Source organism: Gordionus sp. m RMFG-2023, chromosome 4, assembly GCF_954871325.1.
Source record: "Gordionus sp. m RMFG-2023 chromosome 4, tfGorSpeb1-WG-v2, whole genome shotgun sequence".
NCBI classification, from domain to species: Eukaryota; Metazoa; Nematomorpha; class Gordioida; order Chordodea; family Parachordodidae; genus Gordionus; species Gordionus sp. m RMFG-2023.
Window position 1 is genome coordinate 27,092,996 of NC_088778.1, and position 23,984 is coordinate 27,116,979.

The 23,984-nt window shown below is 26.5% G+C and overlaps 1 protein-coding gene across 1 annotated transcript; it reads right to left on the reverse strand.

Moving 5' to 3' along the window:
* Positions 1-20,720: 20,720 nt before the first annotated feature.
* LOC135928774 (carbohydrate sulfotransferase 11-like) lies at positions 20,721-21,650 on the reverse strand. The gene has a single exon (XM_065465238.1). The coding sequence runs from the start codon at positions 21,648-21,650 to the stop codon at positions 20,721-20,723; it is 930 nt and encodes a 309-aa protein (XP_065321310.1).
* Positions 21,651-23,984: the final 2,334 nt, after the last annotated feature.

The following is a 23,984-nucleotide window of genomic DNA, read 5'->3' on the forward strand; positions in this document are numbered from 1 at the left end:
CCAAACCAAAGGTTTAAATCAAATTTTAAACAAATTAAGAAGAAAAATAATAATTCGCATTTAGATTGCAAAGGAAATATTTTAAGTTTGATTTTAAGTGGAAAAAAGCAGAGATCTACTCATTTAGGAAACAGTCCCATTATTTTTGATAAAATTTTTATTTCAGCGGATAAGGCTCATGTGCAAATTGTGAGATAAATAAAATATTCGGTATAAAAATTGATTTAATGTTGACTTTAAGTGAAATAAAAAATATCAGAGGGCCACTAATTTAGAGGATTTCTTGAATATTATTGCTAAAATTCACATCGTATTGACCATATATGCCGTGATACAAAGCAGAATCTGATATTTAAATAAATAAAGGATACGAAATATATCCTAAAGAATATAAACAATAATAGCTTAAATGTCAAGAAAAAAATCTTGTTATGTGTATTAGATGCGGCTCAGTTATGAATTTAGGATGTAAAGCATATTTTTTGGAAAGCCCCGATTATAAAGAGAAAAAGAGTGTTCCAGGGACTCTACCTTGAGAGATTTAGGGGAGAGACATTATGCAAATTTATTGTTATTCCAAATATATTATATAAAAATATTTTGATGATGCAAAAAGGTGATAGTCAGGTCTCCCTCGAGTAAACATTAAAATTGATACTAAGTATAGTGATATACCATTTGTGTTATAAGCATATAAAAAGTATATTGAGATTACTGGCAAAAGGGAATCCTTAAGAAGAGTGGCAACTCTTCAATAATTAATGAAAAAATTATATCGACATCTTCAATATCGATTGCAAAAAAACATTCCAATTTAAAAAGGCTTCGTATGCATATATGTATAGGGATATATTTTTTGGGGCGGTATTAAAGGTCTGAAATAAAATAAAATATTTCGACTCACAATGTGCTCAATAATTCATAAATGAAAATAGAGTAATATTTTATATTATAATTTATCTGAAGTATAGATTCATTTACTCGATAAAAAAAAGTATAGGAGAAATAAAGTTTACATTTGCCTAGAGGAAGTGTAAATTTATTTGTATGTTGATAATAAATGTAATTTATTATTATTGGATTAACATGGTTATTCAATCAAAAAGGTCGGTATAATAATATTATAAATTATACAATTTGTATAAAAACCCTATAAAAAAAGAATAATAAATAATATATATATAATAGTATATTGCCACCCATGCTATTTTGAGATGCCATTATGATTAAGGCCAAGAATTGTTAGGATAAAAGTACATAGTAAGCTAGCGTTATTAGAAATAGCGGATATTTTATTAATGGGGAAAAAATATATGGTGTATATTTTTCATTTTGCGTCTAAATTAGAATAATTATACACTTCAATAAAAGAAATGAAATAATTTGCTGAATATAGTAAAATTTATTTGTTTAAAGTTATATGATTGTTTTGATAAAATAATCTAATTAATATTAAATTTCAAATTTACTTTAAAAATTTTCTAAAAAGATATAAGCGAGATTCCCAATTTTTAGCCATTTATAACACCTTTCCCCAAATTTTTCCGCAATTACCACATAATAAGATGAATTATCTGCATATTTCACGTTTTTTTATAAGTTTCTTTTTAAAATGCAGATATATATCAAAGACTTGCGGACACGGTTCGGAACGTTAAGAAATGGTATGATTTATAAAAAAAAAAATTGGATTAGGATTAAAGATTTAAAAATTTGGACCGAAAGTGAAAAAAATTCTTGAAAATTTTTATATTTATTTGGTGATAATGAAATGAAAATGAATGAAAAAATAATATAGAATTGAAATGAATATGGAAAAAAAAATAAAATACATTGATAAAAAAAGGTTGAACATTAGGGTAAAATATAATCCACATATTTGGGATACCATTTTTATATGATATTACAATTTTTAACCCAACCTTGCATATTTATTTAAATTTTTTTACATATGCTTATAATATAATTTTATTTATAAAATAAATAAATGGTCAATATTTTGCATTTTAAAAAAAATCTTATAAAAAAAAAATTCATATTAAATATTATATTTGCATTATAAAATTTTAGAGGGAATAAATGTTTGGAATTATTTATAAATAAAGATAACAGTTTTTTTTTCATATATAATTTAATAAAATACATTCTAGCAGTGACGAAGCGTCAAGTTTACTAATAGGGAAGAAATCAAAAAATTTTTTATTTTAGTCAAACTCAAACCATAAAAACATTAAAATTTATAAATAAGTGGTATTCATCTTTTTTTTTGAGTAAAATGATCAAGTACTGCATTATAAAAATAGATTTTTAATTTTTTATTTATTTTTTTTCAATCGAAATCAAAGATAGATTCAATAATCGATTTTGGCTCATCCTGTTTCTGTAAAAAGATTTGATTCTTTTTAAAGATGAAAAACTCCGTTCTGCACTTGCTGTTGTTGAAGCCAAAGTTAAGATGAATTTGCATAATTTAAAAAACTCTTAAAACTTTTCATCAAATCGGTGCATATTAAAAATTTAAGTATTACATTAATCTCTTTCTAAATTCAACATCCCGAAACACTACCTAATTCGGTTTCCAGCTTGTGTAAGTCAAAAAATTGAGAATAAGTGTCGTTTAAATTATCTTTTAATATTTTTTGGTGTAAGACATATGAAATAGAATTAATCAAATCATTTTGAATATTGCTTGATAGTCCAATAAAAACTGCACTATTTCTAAATGATGTTTTATTTTAATAGTAAATTTTCTTCCGCGAGCAAATAAATTAATACAATTTCCTCTATATACTGAATTAGAAGATTCATCATCACCACGGAATACGTGCTCCTGAATTCCAAGAAAGCATATAGAGTTGATCAATATTTTGAACATTTATCTATTTGATTTGACTTTTAGAATTATGCTGTTCGATTTTTTTTCTTGCTATAAAATTTTTTATTTAATATATAGTTTTCTCACATCAAATATAAAATAAAATAAAACAATATTATATAAAAACCGAGGTGGGACTACAAGTTCCCAAAAAACATGCGTAATTATATTTTAAAATTGTGATTTGAAGGTTTTGTTTTATAAAATAAAATTCTTTAGGTTCTGATGTAAGGGCTCTTATCTTTTTTCTCGGCTATATCAACCGGATTAGAATTTAAATTTTTTGGGAAAGAAGATACGCATGTGAAGTCCCAAATTAAGGATTTCCCTAATGACCAAGGCACGGAAGTTAAGCCATCAGAAGCCATCATCTAACGATAAATTTGTAGGCTCCAGGATGTTTGATATTCGGGCCCTGGTAAGAGAACGGCTAATAGCTAAATTAATTGCTGCATGCCTTGCATGCCTGCCTTGACTATATATACAATTTAGACCATGTCTCCCTTTGGAGTCAACTAATGTTTTACATTTGATGCATGTATGTGGTTGAAAAATGTTACATCCAAGTCGATGGCCTATGGCAACTCTTAATTGTTCATCTGATAAGAGATTACCTAGGTTACGACTTGGTAATGCTTCCAACCATTCATAACCACTAGTACAGTCAGCATTCTGTAATAGTTGAATATACACCAAAGGGGGGTTTGATGAGATTATTTAAAAAATTTTTTTATTAAAGGTTCGAAAATAGATTGGTGTGTTAAGATCGTGGGTAAGAGAGCTTCAGGTGGAGCTAAAGATACCCAGGCTGTCAAGGCTGAGTTTAAAAGGTTATCTTTAGGAGAGATAAAAGAAGATATCATGGCGTTATTCATCAAACGTGATGCCAAAAATGAGGAAAGAGATAGAAGGTTTAAAGGATATAAATCTAAACCACCCATTTTCGAGGGTAATTGTGAGAAACCCCAATTAAAATCTTCCAATTTAATAATTAAAATATTTTCTAATAAACTTCTAAAAAATTCATGAACACGATTAATAATTTCATTATTTAAAAAAAAGGAAGAAGATCTAAAAATATGTACAATCTTTGGTAAAAATAAATATTTTTTTAAAAGAAAAAAGCTCTGGTGTGAAGGAATTTCGTTTAAAATAGTTTCAAGTCCTGATAAGCCTTCGAAAAATTTTTCTATGAACACCTCACAGTTGGAAAAACTGCTTAAAGGTGAACCTAGAAGATTAATTTCACTTTTTTTGATGATTTTAAACCCTTGGACTTTGAGAGTATTTGAATTTAAAAAGCATATTTCCGATTTAGCTTTATTTAGAGTAAGGCCTATGTTTAGAAAATTCTTCTCTATATATTCTATCGCTGCAAGAATATTTTTAGAAGGTCCGCAAATGGTACCATCATCTAGATACCATATGTTTAAATCTAAATTAAAAGAGGATTTTAGACAATGAACTAGGTTATGTATACCTAAACTAAAGATCAGAGGGCCCAAAGGGTCTCCTTGTTGAATACCTTCGTCAGAAGGAATTGTATATTCCCCGAATTTGAGAGGGGTTCTACAGCCATAAGACTGTTCAATAAATCTTGCATAAACTAGGAATTTTTCATAAAAAATGTTCAAAAATGTTTTTTTGGATAAAGAATTAAAAGCATTTTTAAAATCGAGCTTACAGACTACGGCGTCTGGAGGAGGATCTTCGATATATATGCGAAGAGAGTGAGTGGCTATTTCGCATCCCCCTTTAGTACCAAAGCCTAGTTGATATGTTTGGAACATTTTTGAAGCATCAGATTTGATGCGCTCAACGATTATCTTAGCTAAAAGTCTCCTAAAAAATGACCCTATTGCAATTGGCCGAACTCCACCATCAGGCTTAGAAAAAGCAATTAATCTTGCGCCAAAAATAATTTGGTGAATTTGACTAGGTAAATCATTGTTCAATATATTTTCACTAAATATTATCAATGAATTTACAAATGAATCTTGATAAGGATTTTTAGGGTTAATTAAAAATTGGAAATAAGAGGGGCGAAAACCGTCAATTCCCCCTGCAGAGTTTTTATTAAAAGATAAAACTGTTTTAATTAATTCTTCCTTACCTATTTCGATTAAGTTAGATTTTATAGGGATGGGAAGATCTTCAGGAAAAGCCTGAGGGTGCAATTTTTTTAATAAAGTAAAAGTATGTTCATCAAATGGAGCCAATTTATCATTAGATGAAGCTAATTTAAGAGCTCCACATACGTCCCCTTGGTCTATTTTTTTTGATATAATTTTACATTTATGGGCAAAATCAGATGTAGCCCTTACATCAGGAACGTAATTTTCCATTTCTAAATCATAAAAATGGTCTATTTTATATTTTATACTTTCATGCAAAATAGTTTTTTTATTTTTATCTGTAGGTTTAATAAAGACTTTAAAAGGAAAGGTTAAACGATTCTCCCAAGCTTTAAGGGAATTTAAATTTAAATTAACTTCCATAATAAGTGTTGTTAAAAAATTAGAAATTAAAGACCTTGATTTAAGGGGTAGGTGGATTAAGGTTGGTGGCTTTTCCCACTTTAAAAAATTATCATAAAAATCATATTAAAAATTTTGAATTACAATGGGGGTTGTTTCAATTTTGTTGTACAAAATTTCATTTAAAGGGGGTTTACCAGAGTTTATACATGGTTTTGACCTGGGCCCATGTTTATAAAAACATATAGCTTGGGTCAAGGTTATATTTCTATGGCAGGCATTACAAATGCTTGACATACCCATTTTAGAAGAATAAAAAAAAAAAAAAGGAAAAGAGGGTGGGGGTATGTATAAATGAATAACTTTTCAAAAATATTATTTTTTAAAAAAAATAAAAAAATAAAAAATAAATAAAAGTTATAAAATTAAATTGAAAATTTAAATTTTGTTGTATTAAGAATAATTGAGTAATGTTTAAATAAAAATTTATATTTTAAAAAATATAATACAAACTAACTTAAGATCTATATTTTTGAAAAATATATATTAAAATTTGAGGTTTAGATGATTGTGGAATTTTGGAATGTTTAAAAATATTTTTAAAATCAAGTAGATAAATTAACTTAAAACTATATATGATTGAGATAAATATTTTCATCATTGATTGAATCAAAGACATCTTGGTGGTATGTTAGTGTTGAGCAAGCCACAATAATGTTCTTGTATTAATGATTGTTGTGCAGGAATATCATTGATTGGATCAAAGAAATCTTGGTGGTAAGTTGAGCAAGCCACAATAAAGTTCTTGTATTATGATTATTTTGCAGCAATATCTATTTAAAACTATATTTGATTGAGATAAGTAATTTCATCATTGATTGAATCAAAGAAATCTTGGTGGTAAGTTACTGTTGAGCAAGTCACTATAATGTTATAATACTAATGATTGTTGTGCACCAATATATAAGGTGGTGTGTAAGGGTTGGGTTATTATGTTTAAAGTCAAAGGGATAGCCAGATATTGGGTAGGATTAAAATACTAAAATACCAATGTCATTTAACAAGGTAGGAAGAATTTTGGTTGAGATATGCTGATTGTTGTGTTAAAATTTCATTGATTGATATTTTGCGCATCGAATCTATCATATTTTAAATACTTGGCCCTGTTTTTAATTGAATAATCGACTGAAAATAAGCGGTTGATTCTTTGCCATTTAACTGCCTTTGAAATTATTCATATCCGAAAATCTTTTATTAATCCAAACCTATTTTTCCTTTGGGTATAATAGGCATAACCAACAATATAAGAATCATAAGCTTCACATCCAGTGAGCCATTCATATTTTTCATATTTATCTATAGAAAAATTACGGGTGCAAGTTTTGATTTCTTTTTTTTAAGTTTTGTAAAATTGGTTTTGGTCTTCCTTTTTCAATAATCAATTTTTTCGCATCAAAATTTCTTGAGCTAAATATTAATGTTAATAAATTTTCATAAACATTAATTAAGGATTTTAAAAACGAAATATTTTTTATTTTAAAAAAGTAAGGAAAAAAATATTATATAAAAAAAAATTTTTCTCTTTTATTTATTAAAATAATAAGCATTTTTTTTATTTGCTTCCCCAATGCTTATTTTTTAATGATAAATTTACACAATACCATGGCATGATTTTCAGAAATATTAAATTTGCTTCCCTCATGTATATTTTTTTAACGTAGTAACATTTTTAACGTAGTAAAATAATAGTAACATTTTTAACGTAGTAAAAATAATAGTAACATTTTTAACGTAGTAAAAATAATAGTATTTCTTAATATACTAAAAATAATATTATTTTTTTATCGTTATAAAAATTATATTATCTTTTTAACGTTATAAAAATTATATTAATCTTTTTAAGTTATAAAAATTATGTTAATAAAAATTTCAACGGAAGCGCTTCCCTTGCTTCTATGGACGCTTCGTCACTGCATTCTAGCTATGCAAAATATGACCTTTTTGGTGGCAAATAACTGAGCATTAAAGGAGTAAATAATAAATTTAAAACAAGATTTCAAAAGTATTAACTCATAATACCCTAGAATTTTCAAATGATAAAAAGAAAAGTTGTTAAAGGAATGCATTCATTATCTATTGGAGCAAAAAGAATTTGTTAAAATGATAGAAGGTAAATTTTAATTTTTTTTTAGTTTTCTCCTATTTTTATCTATATTTGTCAATTTATTATTAGAAATATTATCTTGTTTTGTATTACCATTAATAATTATTCTCGAAGATCTTTGCAAAGATAAATTGATGAAAGCTTCAAATAAGAAAGTGATAATTTAAAACAGTTGTTAAAATCCCAGTCATATATCTGCACTAATACAGATAATGGTCTACTAAGAAGCTTCTTTGGAATGACTTGTCCCTGGGTAATGAAATCGCTATTTTATTTATAAATTCAATAAAATAAATAATTAAATAAGCTCTCAAACGATAGTTTACAAAGATAATCTCGGGCCCTTGTTGTTAGATGAATAGAGTTATTTGATAATCATGACTTTGGAATTGATAAAAAAGTTATTAAAGCAGTTTAGATATTCTATGGAAGTAGGTTTTAATAATTTTTTTGACATCATCGAAGATGAATATATAGAATTTGAAGTCATTGAAAGTATTATTTAACGATTTTTCTTTTAAAGTAAAATTTTTGATGATAATGCAAATTTAAATATAGATTTTATTTATATAAGATTACTTATTTATTATTATTCAAGGATCTGATATCATTGCTTCAGCACATCCGTTGTCTATGCCATACAATGAGTTTCATTGCCACCGTAGACGTCCAGAGCTATTATTCTCCTACCATTTCTAGAATTCATCATCTTACACTAGCCAAATGTACTATGTTATGGAATGCTAGTTAGTAGTAGGCCTAAAACAATAGAGGCTATCAAAGCAGTTTTAGGAAAACAATTAATTATACCATGCTGCGAGATGGAGTAGCATGTTTGATAGACTCACTAATTTAAAAATGAACTGCCAAAATTATGTGGAAAATAAAAAATTCCAAAACTAAGAGATATTGAAATGAAATATCTAGAAGAATATTGCCATATGATGTCACCATTGGTTATAGTAATTGAAAAAGTACAAGACGACATTAACTGCTTTTATGGAGAATCAGCTCCAATATTAAATGCCTTTCAAAAAATCGTAATTCAAACTGATCTGCATTTTTGCAAATGATGTAAAATATTCTAAATAAAAATATTTAAAAATATATATTAATATGATAAAAACTTTAAAACGGCATTTTTTGGCCAATGTTTATCATCCCTACTATAAAAATCGTTGGATTGATGGTGAAAAAGAAAAAAAAAACCTTCTAAGATTTATTAATAAACGAAACTTTAATTATTTAAAAAAAATATATTTTAAATTAATATGTCAGCAAATTTTTCAATTGATGAAGACGATGATTACTTTTGTTTTAAAAATACCACATCCAACTAAAATAATTAAGTAAATGATATTGAATTAAAAGTCTTAAATTATAAGAAAAATGAAAAGGAAATCCTAGTACACGAGCCGGGCCGTATTTTAATTTTTTAAAAATACCCGGTCCGGGCCGTACCTGAAAATTTTTTTTAAAAAAAATATCCGGGCCAAGCCGGGTCGTATATTTTAAAACCAAATATTTGAAATCGCCATTATTAGCTATATAAATAAAAAATTAGATATTTGGGCCGGGCCGTACAAATGGTATCTCTGCAGGTTTCTGGTAAGTATATTTATCTGTTAAAAATCCCAAGTATCAATAGCGGTGCTGCAGATCTGACTTAAATACTTTTGTTTCTTTTCTTCCGATTATTAATATGCTTGAATTCGGTGGGTATTCTCGTTCGATCTAAGGTCAATTAAAGTAATAAAAATTTATTACGAGTGTTTTAAATTTTTTAAAACGATAGAAAATTTTTGGCGTTTCGTTTAGCTTCGAGTTGGGAGTGGGATGGTGGTATTCAAAACGCATAGAAAGATCAGGTCTAGTTTGCACAAGGGACTTGAACTGATTCTCAAATTATAATAAGTTTAGAAAGGTTAATTATATTTTACAATGATTTACATTATCTTTACCCAAATATCATTTGTAATGGCTCTATCATTTTAAAAAAATATTTTGATTAGTTAAAAATTTCTGAGTAAAAAAAACAGCTTTTTACGACTTGTAGGAGTAGTTTGGAATTTGTACTATCAATATCTTTCTAAAAGACAAAAAGTCTAAAATATACAATATGACAACTTTGTTTTGGACCAGTTGAGAAGATTTGGGTAATAGAATAAGAAACATGTGGGAATATTATTAATTCTACGCCGCTTAAAATCTGAAAAATGTTAACAATTATATTCAGTATAGAAATGAACGATTAGATTTTTATAATCATAAATATTAATAATTCTTTAATCTCTTAATAAAATACATATAAATAGATAAATAGATAAAATATTGTTGTCACTAATCTGAATAATTTTTAAATTTATATATTTTATTATAATCCATTTTTCGGAAAACGAAATACAGATAGAGGAACAGATAAATAAGTCTATTAAACAGGGGGAATCGGGCACAGAAATGATTCTAAAACTTTATGTAACCAAATGAATGATGTAAAAATAAAATAATACATTAACGCCGCCCTAGCCTATTGCTAAATTATTGAGCGACCGCGAACTTGACTGGCCAACAAAACGCAGATGAAAATAAACCACAACCGCCGACTAAAATTGGGCCCAAAGCTAATTTATAATAATTAAGTTTAGTCATAAATAATACCTAAGGTATATTTGCAAAATGTTTGCTCTAAAATATTTAAAATTGATTAAATGATTAGGGAATCCTATTAATTTTTAATTATAAAAAATTTATTAATCAAAAATATTCAACATATACACCTAAATTAATTTTATTTTATTTTCAAATTTTTAAAACAAATCAAATAAATTATTTATAATCAACTAAATCAAATATTCCCATTATTTTTATATTACAAATATTATCTCTATTCTAATTTCGGTGATTAATAATTCCTTTTTTTTGGTCGTTTTACAGAGTTAAACATATAGGATATAACTTATATGTCTAATACATTTTATCCTTTATCAGCTTGTTTGATAATTCTATTCGCTAGTGTATATTATAATAATGGAGTATATAAATTTCCTTCAGGATATTTGTACAAAAAAGGGGACATAATGATAGGAGGATTGTACCGGATCTATGAAAAGGGCTCAGCAGGGAATTCTTTCTGCAGCGAAACTATTCGTTCCCACCATATTGAATTGGCCTATTCTACCATATATAAACTCGAAAAGCTAAATCATGCATCAATGCAGTTGTACAATTTGTCTTTAGGATATTTTATCTTACCAACATGCGGTACTCCTTCCATGGCCCTGGTAAACAAAAGAAAAGTTTATTTTTTGTGAGTTTGTAATTATTTGGAAATATATATGAAAAGAAAGGATGAGCAGGATTATCAAATGTTAGGTTGTAAATAGTGATGCTAAACGGCTCGTAAACCTCGAGATTTCTCTAACAGTTGCCCTTTTGTGCAATCTATGAGCAAAATCTTCAGGTTCGCGTATTATTTTTTTTGAATAAAATATTGAGTTAACCATTTTCTAAAAATAGGGTCAAATCGAGCCTTTTAACAACACAACTTGTAAAATTCGAGGATTCTGGTTAAAGATAGGTGAAACATTTTCTTCTCCATTAATTTTATTATAGTTATACATTTGTGAATAAGATATCTGATGTCTAGGTTTGCACAGTTGGATCGGAAGCAGTATTTTTTGTCATGCCAGGCTGAAAAAACTGTGAAAATATTATTTACGGCCTCGGGAGTTTTGAAAATAATTTTTAAATCTGATATAACAAGGCTAGATCATCCCAAGTGAACAATTAGTTAAATTTTAACTGTTATTAGATATTGTTAAATCTCAAAAATGAGCATAAATGGAAATTTAATTATTCCAACCTGCCTTTGCTGAACCCTTTCTTTCTTTCGAAGAAAGAAAGAAAGAAAGAAAGAAAGAAAGAAAGAAAGAAAGAAAGAAAGAAAGAAAGAAAGAAAGAAAGAAAGAAAGAAAGAAAGAAAGAAAGAAAGAAAGAAAGAAAGAAAGAAAGAAAGAAAGAAAGAAAGAAAGAAAGAAAGAAGAAAGAAAGAAAGAAGAAGATCAAGTGGCTGGGGTTAGGCAAACCCCGGGACTTTGTAAACCACTTAATCTCTTTTTAAAATTAAATAGACTAGTATGTTTAAATTTTATCCTAATATAGCTTTTATTAGTATGCATCTATAGACAAAAATTTTTTGAAATAAATGATTAATAAAATTTAAAAAATATAATTTTGATATAATATTCAAAAGATTTTTACTGATAGAATTTAAATTTTTATCAATATATATAATCATTTATATATAAATTAAATTTTATAGGAAATTTTTAACACACTTTTATAATTAAGTTTTATGAATATTTATTAAGTCTAAATACTATTTAATTCATGATAAGTCAATTCAGAGCTAGAGTGCTTGCTAAACCATACAAGTCAATTATGGGAGTTAATATAAAAAAATATATTTCAAAATCTTAAATAGAACATTTCATGGCTGTGTATGATTGGTATTTAAGATTTATCCTAAAAAATCATAATCCCACCCTAAGATTCTTATCTTTATACGTCCAAAATGTTATTAACCAAAATTAAGTTTCAATTTTTTACATATAATTAATTTCAATTTAAAAGTAATATGATATTTTGAACAATAAATTTATTCTATATGTACATTATTAATAAATAAAAATGCATTTCAATTCATTAGTCTAAAAAACCAATTGTTTAAGTAAGCCCCTTGAAGTGGTTTGCCCAACTCCGCTATTGGGTCTTGTTGGTTAAAATTTAAACTCTTACAAAAAACAAAGGGACCTTTGTAGAATATAGTTATAGGTATCGATTAATATATTGTTCTTTATGATATATATATAAAAAAACATGGAAGTTATAGCCAATTTGCAAAAAACGGGTCAAATAGCCCCAGTCCCCCCTATACCCGTCCAATCTTCAAAAACTGAAGGCCCAATTCAGGCGCTATTTTTATCCAAATTATTTTATTTTTTATTGTATATTAGCTGCATAAATTCTAAATCATGTCAATAAAAAATTAAATTACTTAACGTCAGTTACAACATTTACAAAATCTTACCGCTAATGCTAGACGTTGATTTAAACACCAAGGTATATTAGCTATATGCAAAGATGCGTTGCCACACTATTTTCTTCCCTTATGACAATGGCACCATCGATATATCGATATAACAAAAAAAATTTAAGTTTTTCTTAAAAATCAGGAACCCCGATGGAATAAAAGAAATGTATCTTTAGATTTTGGTTTGTCTAGCAATACAAAAAAAAAATACTATATATTTTATAATATTATTTCCTGATTAAAATATGATTAAAAATAAAATCCATCTATATTTTTCCAAATTGGAAAAGGTAGGGGAGACCATGGATAGTCGGCGCAATTTTTGTCAAAATCATTATAGGTCCGAAACTAATGTATTTGAATTTATAAAGTACCATAAGATAGTCCAAACATCTATCTAACTTTATACAATGATAAATTTCAAATATTTTGTGCTTTTTTTTAAAGATTGATTCTGGTAAAAGTAATTTGTTGCTCCAACAAGACCTTGGGGCGTTGCTTCAATTATTTAATTAAGTGTCCCATAAGATAATTAATATTTCATAATTTTCATGGACAATGTTTTATTGTTATAAATATACCATTTACATGAAAATAATTCATATAAAAATGACAAAATATGGCATTATTTGAATTATAAAAAATGTGTAAAATTTTTAAAATATTTTTTTCTATTCTATTGTATTATCGTAGAAAATTGATTTAAATATATAATAGTGATATAAATATATGATAGCAGAATTTGATTGATCAGAGCCCAGATTCACTATCCCTTAACTACTATAGGGGAGATCAGGACTAGTTGGCGTAATTATTGCCAAAATCATCAAGCTCCTAATAATGATAGTATAAGATTTTACAAAATACCAATCCATACCTTAAATACTTACCTATAAATATACGCTATTATACTTTATAAATATTTAATAATTTTTTCTCCAAAAAGGGTTTAGTAAAAGTGATTTTTTGAAACTAGTAGCCCCAAACCCGTGGTTAGTTGGATTATTTATGGGGCTAGTAGAATCAAGTAGTTTATCAGACATTCTATGAGACTCAAAAAATATTTTCATCAGAATTTCATATTTGTTTTATTTATATAATAATATTTACAGTTATAACAAATAAAAAAATAATCTTTTTTGTCACATAAATTATGAAAATTTTGTAGTCCTGTTTTTGTATAGACATCTTTTATTTATATTTTAACAATGAGAAATCTCAGTAATTTTTTTAATAACTTTTAACAGATAACTTCGAAATTATATATTCAACTATTTTATTTTCCTCCTCATCATCAAATATTTTTTGTTTATTATCTTCATCCATATTAGGCATCGTGTCAGCTATTTTATATTTTTTATAATGTCTTAATAAAATAAATAATAAATTTATTTCTCTATTTAAATATAATAAAACAATATTTTTGTATTTTATCTCATTTATATAAGAATATATAAACTATATATATATATATAAGAATATAAAAACTATATATATATATATAACAATATATAAATTATATATATTCTTATAAAAAAAACGAATCAGAAGTGAGCATATATTTAAACTGTTTTTATATTTATTTTAGATTCAAGCATTAAACATCCGGGCAATTGAGAGAATATTAAACTTCAAGTTTGTGGCCATTATAGGTCCATTTACAAGTGCAGAAATTCAAGCAGTTGCGCCATTTTTCCAACATATAAAAATGACCCATATTAGTCCAAGTGCTAATGCTGACTATTTGTACCCAACTTCAAAGTTCATTTTTCTATTTATACTTTTTAAGTCATTTCCTATATATATGTGGTCCCGCTTTAAAATAATTTATTGAGAAAGATCTTTAAATATGAAAAATTTGATATCACCGGAAATGTTTTTCACTATGTAGAGAGAGTACAACTTTTGAAAATAATTTTCATTTATAACCCTTTTTAAAAATACCCAAATGTTTAAGGTGTTCTGAAATTTATAGAGTTGGTAGTTTAGACCAATGATGATATTTGATTACCGATTCATTTATTAAGTCCATTTAAAAATGAGCACATACATAGGAGTCAGCTGTAGCGCCTGTGGTTTGTATGCCAATTAAATTACATTAATGTGCATTCATATAATTATAAATAAAAGCAATTAGTCGAATTCACAAAATAGTGTTACAGCTATGTATGGGCACTTTTAATTAATGAATAGTCAATCTAATAGGATATATATACAAAGGCGTAGCCAGGATTTTCCTAAGGGGGGGGGGGATTAAAAAATTACTGGGGGCTTCGCCCCCAGACCCCATTATGGGCGAGCCTTCAGCCCGCTTTTGCCCGGCCTTCGGCCGGCTTACCTTAGTCTATATATAGTCATAAAATATTTTTACAAGATAAGAGGTTAATTTTAATAAAAAAAAATAAGCTTGGAACAAATATGAAATATATTTCCATTAGTTTATATAAAATATAATAAATTATTTTATATACATTAATACAAAAGTATGGTATTAATTTATTCTATACAAGTATAAGAAATTTATTTATTAAAAGTAAGTAGACATATAGTTGATATTCCTTTATTATATAAAATTAGTTAGAAAATACTAGGTAAAATTCCACTTTTACAGACATATTTGACAGTTAGAGAATATATTACAGTTAATATTTTAACAAATTTTACTAATCAATGCTCTTGACAATAAATATAGCAACATTTTGCATTTAATTATTTAACGCAATCTATTTATTTTAAATAAATAATGATATTAAAAATTAATTTTTATATTATTCATCCCACAATGACTTTAAAAGATATTTTCTGATGTCCTTATCAATATTTTATAGTTTTCTGTAAAATATATAATTCCCTATATTGGTAAAAATTACTTGATTGTCATATGCTAATTGATAAAATTAGATATACTGTAAATCTACGACAATAATATTCCACAGTTTGTATTGTGCTTTAATTTTTTATTTAATTTATGATTTAATTTTATCTAGTTTTATAATTATATTTTACTTTTATTAAGATAAATAAATTAAAATAACTCACTTTATAAAAAATTATATTTGATATATTATATTATTTAGTAATTTTATGGATCTATTATTAATATAATACATTTCACTTTTGTCTTAAGACTTATCTTTGGCTTTTACATTTCTTAAAAAGCATTTTTGGTTCACTTTTTTTATATATAAATGCTTTTTTCCAAAAATGTATAAATTATGATGAATAGTTTTATTAAAAAAATATCAACTTTTACATTCTTTCTTTTAAATTATTGTTTAAGATATATGCATAATTTTTGGCAAGGAGTGGGGGGAGGACTAACGGGGATATTTTTTATTAGCTTAAAATGATATTCGTGATAAATTTCTGAAGGGGGGATTTTCCCTTGCCCCCCCCCTCTGGCTACGCCTATGTACATATGTATACATCATTAATTTCGACATGTTGTTATACATTTCCGGTTAAATCAGATTTTTTTAAATTCATTGTTTTAGGCATCCTGGAATACAACACATTTATATTTTATGATATACTAAGATTTAGATACTTCTTTTCAATGGCCAACCATCAAAAAGATTTTATCAACTGCATTTTCTTTTTGATCCAAAAATTTGTCTGGGATGAAATAGCGATAATATACAACGATCTCGATGTTTTTTACAAATATAAAATTCAACTTATCGAGAAACTGAGGGGTTCTAAAATATGTGTAAAAGCTGATATCAAAATTCCATACATGCATTACAATATTTATGAATATGGCTGGAGAGATGATATATTAAAGTTAATGAAACGGCCTAAACCTATAGTTGTTGTCTTGTTTATAGGAAACTTAGAATTCTTGCATATTTTAAAATTCATCAGAAGTCAGAATTATACTGGTAATTTGCTATTTATCAGGCTCGATAAAAAAGAAAATAATAGACTAATTATAGAAAGCGATACTCAGGATATTCTTCTAGGCTCAATTTACATATACAACAATGTTCATCATGATCATGGCTTATACAAATGGCTATACAATCTAAACTCAACCAACTCTTGGTACAAGCGTTGGCGTTCTGAATATGAATTTACATTAGAATTAGAGAATAAATTAAATTCAAAGGTCGAAAAATTTCATGAAAATATTATCTCACTAAATATATTTTCTGTTCAAGTTATATGGAGTAATATAGAGAAATTGCTCAACAAATCCTGTTATCATTATAAAACAAATAAACAAAAGATATCCTGCTTAAACGGATTAATTATACAAAATAAATTGCTAATGTCGGTCCCATATCAGAACGTGAAAACCCTAAAAATATCCAATGCTTCTTATTTATATCCTACTATGGTCATATCCAATTTTGTTTCTAAGAAAATCAATAACATTGAACATTTCTATTGTAGGCACGTTGGCCTGTACCTAATTAAAGAGCAAAAAGTTATAATCAAAAAATCATTAATATGGGGTAATATATCTTACATAGATTCGACCAAATCTCCCCCATCCAGATGTCGCGAACCTTGCAAAGTTACAGAATTTAAAGTCACATCTGATAAGCCCTGTTGTTGGCAGTGCGTGACTTGCAAGTCGAATGAAATATATGTGCGCAACATAATAAAACAATGTATCAGATGTCCCAAATACACGGCTCCTTGGATTTCATCAAATTCCAATGTCACTCACCCAAACCAAACTTGCTTAACTATTGCAATTATGGGTATCAAACGATACAATATTCGCGTGTATAGCTGCATACTAGTATTCGCTATCCTGGGAATTTTCCTACTTTTTTCCTCCTTCATTTATAGTGCTAGATATTACAATGCCTGGGCATTTCAAAAAGAATTTGAGATAACTCACTATACCACGTATATTAATCTATTAATGGGATTTATTTCTGTTATCCTAATAGTATCACAACTTAGTACACTAGGATGCAAAATCGGTCAATGGTTATTCCAAATATCAATAATCAGTTTATTAATTATTAATTGCGTAAAATTAAAATTTATTCGTTATAAATTAAATCCGGTCAAAAATTTTAGAAAGCGTTACACGAAATATTCACTCATTTATTCATACTCTGGACACTTATTAGTAGCTGTAATATACTATTTATACATAGGTGTTTATATTAAATATTAAAGGTCTAGATGTGTTTTTTAGCCCTTTACCCAAACCCTCCTTCCAGGGTCTACATGACAGAAAATTTAATGAAAGCACCCCCCCCCCCCCCTCAAAAACTTATACCTAAGTTTTTATTTCTAATAGCTTAAATATGAAGTTCCTAACTACAATAAATGATTGTCAAATACTATTTATTAATATCAACATTTATGTTAAATTAAACGTCTCGAAAACCAAGATTTCTGGCCAAAATAATATTACCTGTCTTCCATATTTTTTTGGTAGATGCTTTAATCCATCTATGGGCAAAATCTCTAGACTTAGGTAATATATTTGTTTTAAGTTAAAATCTTGAGTTTGCCGATTTTAAAAATCGGCTAAATCGAAAGCCTTTTAACAGCACTAATTAAGATATTTTCTAATGGTGTGATAAACTTGATTGTCGTATTGAGATTTAAAACATTGTATATGATATCAATTTTAATAACAAAACAGTGAACATAATTTTAAATTTAATTTTAAGCTAATGTTTTTATCATCTTAAAATCTCTGAAAGTTATTTAATAAAATGGGCAATGATATTGTTTTGTTAATCGAGGAATTTATTTATCAATGATCTCTTATAAATTTTATATTTATTTATGTAACAGAAAATTTTTTTGTTCTTAAATTTCTAAATCACCGTTAGTTTCGCTCAAATTCTATAATTTTTCCCAATTTCCTTTTCCGGAATGTTTCTTTTTATGTCCGTGGTTATAATTACTCTCAAATATATTTTTCATCTAAACATAATTAATTAAAATAAATAAATGTTTTGCAAAGTTTAAGATTTTAATAGGATATATGTTAAAGTAAAATAAATAAGTTAAATTGCATGTAAATGGAGATATATCGAATTAGTTGAAATTAAGGTTGTTCAGACCCCACACTTTGGTGTTTACATAAAAAACATAAATTACTGATAGGTTAAACTTAAAAAGCGGAAACGACAACTCTTTTAAAAACTTAAAAATGAATAATTATAGATAAAATTCCCCTCATACATCCTAATCTCGATTTGCCACATGTAAATTATTTTTCAACCCTTATAATTCTATTTTATGTTGTTTCAAAAAATCAAATAAACCCATGTTTATTTGTTTTACCCAAACCCTGCATTCATAGTTTAGCGCTAATTGGTGGCGAAGTATACAATATGATTTAAATATAATAATTTTACATTGCCACGAATTCGCTTTAACTGTGATTGCAGGGTAAGTCCAATGTTATTTTTTCTTTTTTAGATTTTTTTACTTATAATTACCAAAGGAAAATATGTTTAAAAGCAGATGCAAATATAAAACCACCTTTCAACCTTTATATCTTCTAAAGGAGTTGATCATATAAAATGAAACAACCATGAATATATTATTAAGATACTTTTCCATATAAGTGTGGAGGTTGTATTTAAAAAAAAAAAATTCACGCATTTATCATAAATACGGCATTATATTTATTTTATGAGAAAACTTAAAGGGTTAAAGGAATAATCTACGGATTATTTCACCATTTTAATTTGTGATTATTTATTCTATATAATATTTCGAAAAAAAATAAACAAGATCATCATAAGTACGGTTGCCATAATTTTCGATGCCTCGAACCCTGCATATCTAGAGGTTTACAGCCATTCCGATGGTCAGATTTCACCTCGGATACAAGTATTTTGCTACCCTTTCGCTAAAGATCCCATATATTTGATGCTTCAATTGGCTATGCACCTTTTCTACATCTCTATCTATGGATACTTAGGCTCGGAAGTTTTCAAATATCGTAAAAGCTTCAACTGGATCAAAATTATTCTGATAAGTATGGGAATGGAGATGGTTTGGCACCTATCGTCCATCATACTTTACCTGTCATTGTCTTCGTTTATGAAAGTGATAACTTTTAGCGTCTTTTTATTGTTACTACTATACACCAAGCTTTTATTTGATTTGAGTTACAAAATAAACACGTATTCGATGACGAGAACGAATTCTTAAATATTATCTCAAATTTGATTGGCCATCGAATTTTTCAATTATTTACATTATATAGATGACGAGAACAAATTCTTAAATATTATCTCAAATTTGATTGGCCATCGAATTTTTCAATTATTTACACTGTATTATATTGTTGTTTATTTTATTTTTTTTAAAGTCATTTCTTTTTATTTAAACATATCAATCTCATTGAATTTAAAGTGTTAACTTTGTTTTTTTTAAAATGTCATTTTAAACATGCTTATGCTGACCCAATTAAAAAAAATATATTATATTTTTAAATTACTTTATTTTTAATCTTTAATAATAGTAATTAAATATTGTTTAAATCAGAAGAGATAAAAAAAATTTAGTTTATTATTATTGTTATGTGTATTATTATTTTTTTATTTTTATGTTTTTTCAAACGAAATTATATTTATATTTAAATCCCTCCTTTCGACATTAGAAAAAAATAATACTCTCTCTAATACATTTCTTTCAAAATGGAATATTAAATAATTATTTTACAAAAATAAAAAGAAGAAGATTATTTTTCCCTTTTCACGATTAATAGGTAATTTAAGTTTATCTTAATTTAAGAGTATATATTAAACCCGCGTTGCTTACCAGAGACCGAGCGGGCTAGGGAGCCAGAATCGCGATTTTATAAAAGAAAAATAATATACCAAAATATGTATTGACTAATTGGATGAACATTAAGGCATAATTTATTTTTTTATAAAAGAAATCTATATATAAAAAAAAAATTAATAATTTAATAAGGGAGTAAATTTATTTAAAAAAATTTGCTCCATTATTTATAAACCCTGGTAATAATATTTCCAAAAAAAAACAAAAGAAATAGGATTTGTTCAACTAGATAACCATATTTATATTTAATTCATTGATGTCTATTTTCTGTCCTTTTATTTCTGGGGGGTAAAATATAAGGAGGTACTCCTTAATTTATACACCTATTCAAAGTCAAAAGCTGATCAGTGTTTCTAAAATAGCTTGGTCGTTGTAATCGAAAAGGATGTAATCGTTTTGATAAACCTTAATTAGATCTTCGATTTCACGAATCGAAATATTTCTAAAATAAGGATTCATCAAATCATTGGTATGGGATCTTTGAATAAATGGTGTTTTCGTAAGACCATCGTAATCGTCCGCGTTATGATGTGACTGACGTAATATTTTCTTAACGTATTTAAACAGGTTAAATGCATTATCACTTTTTAATACAGATTTTTTAAAATATCGCGATAAAACTTGATTTCCGTCTTCGATCATCTGTTCTTGTCTCCCGATAAAGTCGTAAGAGATTGCGCAAGGATCACATAAACTGGTTATCGGTAACCAGTGTTCATTCATCAAATAGGATGACTTTTGAGTTTTAGGGTTCAGTATAAATTTAACGAAATCTCTAAATTCAACAATATTTTCGGTGCTATAATTAAATGTTTCTTTAAACCTTCTCTGGCTCTTATGTTTAAGTTTTAGAATGTATTTGGCAAAAGATTTTTTGAAGTATAGATTATCATTGCTCCCGAATTTGTTGAGATACGCCGATAATAGCCTTTCGAGGGGCTCCCTAACAAACATGAATTTTTTGTAATGATTCAATCTTTTTTCGACTTCTGAGGAATCATTAAATGATGATAGATAAGTCAATTGCGCTCTATCGTGCACCAGATTATTTACGTGCGCCTGTGATAAATTGCTTTCTTTAATGAGTTTAGAATTCTCTTCCATATAAAATATTTTTTTCCATTGAGTAGAAGACACCTTCGGAACATAGCAATAAATAAGTTTTAAATTGTCGTTTACGATCAGGTGTTTTAACGTTATCACGGAGAGATTGTTTGGGTGATCCCAAGAATATTGGCGTATTTTTTCACATTTTATTAGCATCCTTTCTTTGAATCCATCGGGAGAATAATATATATACTTTATTTAAAATAATTAATTATATTTAGTCATTTAAAATGAATGATTGTTTATTTAGCACACAAGAATATTATTTTATAATAGACCTGTTAGTTATATTATTTTTTTTAAGAACCCCAAGCCTACGTTTATATTAGAAACCTTAAAGCATCATCTGAGGTTAGTATAACACTGATAGGACGGATAGTATTTCTAATATTAAGAGATTCTCCGAGCGTTACTCGTCTCAATTTTTGTTCTTAATTCTGCTGAATTCTATTCAGAGCCTGGACACTATATTTCAATTATTTTTTTAATTATGGATTTTGGCATAAGGTGATGATATAACTAAATACGCTTAAAGTTATAATTTGATAATTATTTGTTAAATTTAAAAATAATCACTATTCAGAAACCTATTTAGAATTTTAAAATAGAAAAATGACAAGCGGGACACATTTTAACGATTTCTAATGATGTATTTGACTCTTAAATTTACAGTTATTTATAACCATCTTAGACTTAAAAATCTTTACTGTCCAAAATACTTTAAAAAAAATTAATATATATCTTTACTCAATTAATTTCATAAGCAATTAAATAAAAATTTATGCAAATATCTCTCAGAAAATCAACGGAATGAAATAATTTCACTTTTAAACCATATTTATTTGTTTTAAATATTCGGCTTTATCATATTATTGATATTGCAATTTGTATAAAATTAATTGTTAATCATTTTTTTAACCCGAATCATCTTTATTTTTAGAGATATAATTCAGTGAATTTGCTAGCTAAGAGCGAATTCATGAATTCCAAATATATTATAATTTTCGAGAATGCCCTTCAACTTGAACTAATTTATAATTTTTTTTATAAATAAACCTAAAAACAACTCATTTGAAATTCTGATATTAGATAAAATGAAAGAAATATATCTAAAAAATATTTGGGGATTGTAACGCTTAAGCTAAAATGTCAAACTTAATTTGATCGTAGATAATTAGATTTAATTTATTATTTCTTCTTTTAGTTTACATAGTAAACGTTAAATTACCTTTCTCTTGGTATAAAATATAAGAATGATTCCAAATAATAAAATGAGAGTTAATTGAGTATGTCTATTATATCTAATTTTCATGGCGAACCTATGCATCATCTTTATAAAATAAAACTAAAATTTATTTATATGTTTAAGCGAAAAAATTCATCTATTAATCATATGGTATGCCATAATTTTCAATTTATTTCAATCAAAAGACTTCCAAATTTTTATACTTACTATATAAATATTATCAAATAAATGTCAATAAATTTAACATATAAGTATTAATTATGCAATTCACAATTATTATTTTCTCCCCCATCATAAATAAAAAGTTCAACAATATTTGTAGTTGTAATCAAATATAAAAAAAATAAAATCCGAAGGCATTTTATATAGGAAATAATAAAATATTATCTAATAATTGTATTTGATAAGGGCAATAAATTTATCTCTAATTTTCACTATCATTATGTTTAATACATATGTTGAATTAATATATAAGGCGTAGGAAATGTCTTATATTAAGAAATATTTAGAAATTGTGATAAACTAATCAACCTATTTGCCCTAAACCTGATATTTAGAAATTAAATTTATCAAATGAAATCATATCAACTATTAGTTTTTACTAAAAATCGTAAAACTTTATGTTAGTCATTATAATAAATTAAAATTAAATTATTCTTTCATGATCTATTAAAAAATTCTTTCAAAAAAAACGCTCCTCAGTAGATTTGAGATTAAGAAGTATTAAATCCCAGATAAATCCATATAATTGAGGCTTATACATATAATTTGTTTCGCCTTAGAAGTGTCTAAGAAAATTTTCCTAGTGGATTCTTTTGCATTTATAGATTTATTAATATATTTTCTATAATACCTTATAAGTGCGTAATCTGTTATTTAATAGAAATGCCTCCTTTCATCGTAACAATTTGGGCAAAAATTTATGAATCACTAATATAGTTTTTGTTGAATACGAATATTCGTATTACAAAAGTTAATTTTATTAATTTAAAATATAGCTTATTACTTCCTTAAAATTGTTTTTTTAATATTAAAACCCGTTTGCCTCTCCTGATAAGTTCTGAAGAAAAAAAGCTAATTAGACGGGTTTGTAGAGAGCCGACGATATATTAATATATTCAGTTTTTACATCTATCATCAACTATTAATTATTTATTTTTGGTTATTTCTTTGGTTGGGTATATTATATTAACTCGTTATTTAGAGCAACTGGGAACCCGTTTGTATTATATAAACCTTACAAA

Excerpts from the sequence above, each read along its gene's own strand:
- LOC135928774 (XM_065465238.1), bottom strand. The coding sequence starts at position 21,650 with ATGCTAATAAAATGTGAAAAAATACGCCAATATTCTTGGGATCACCCA.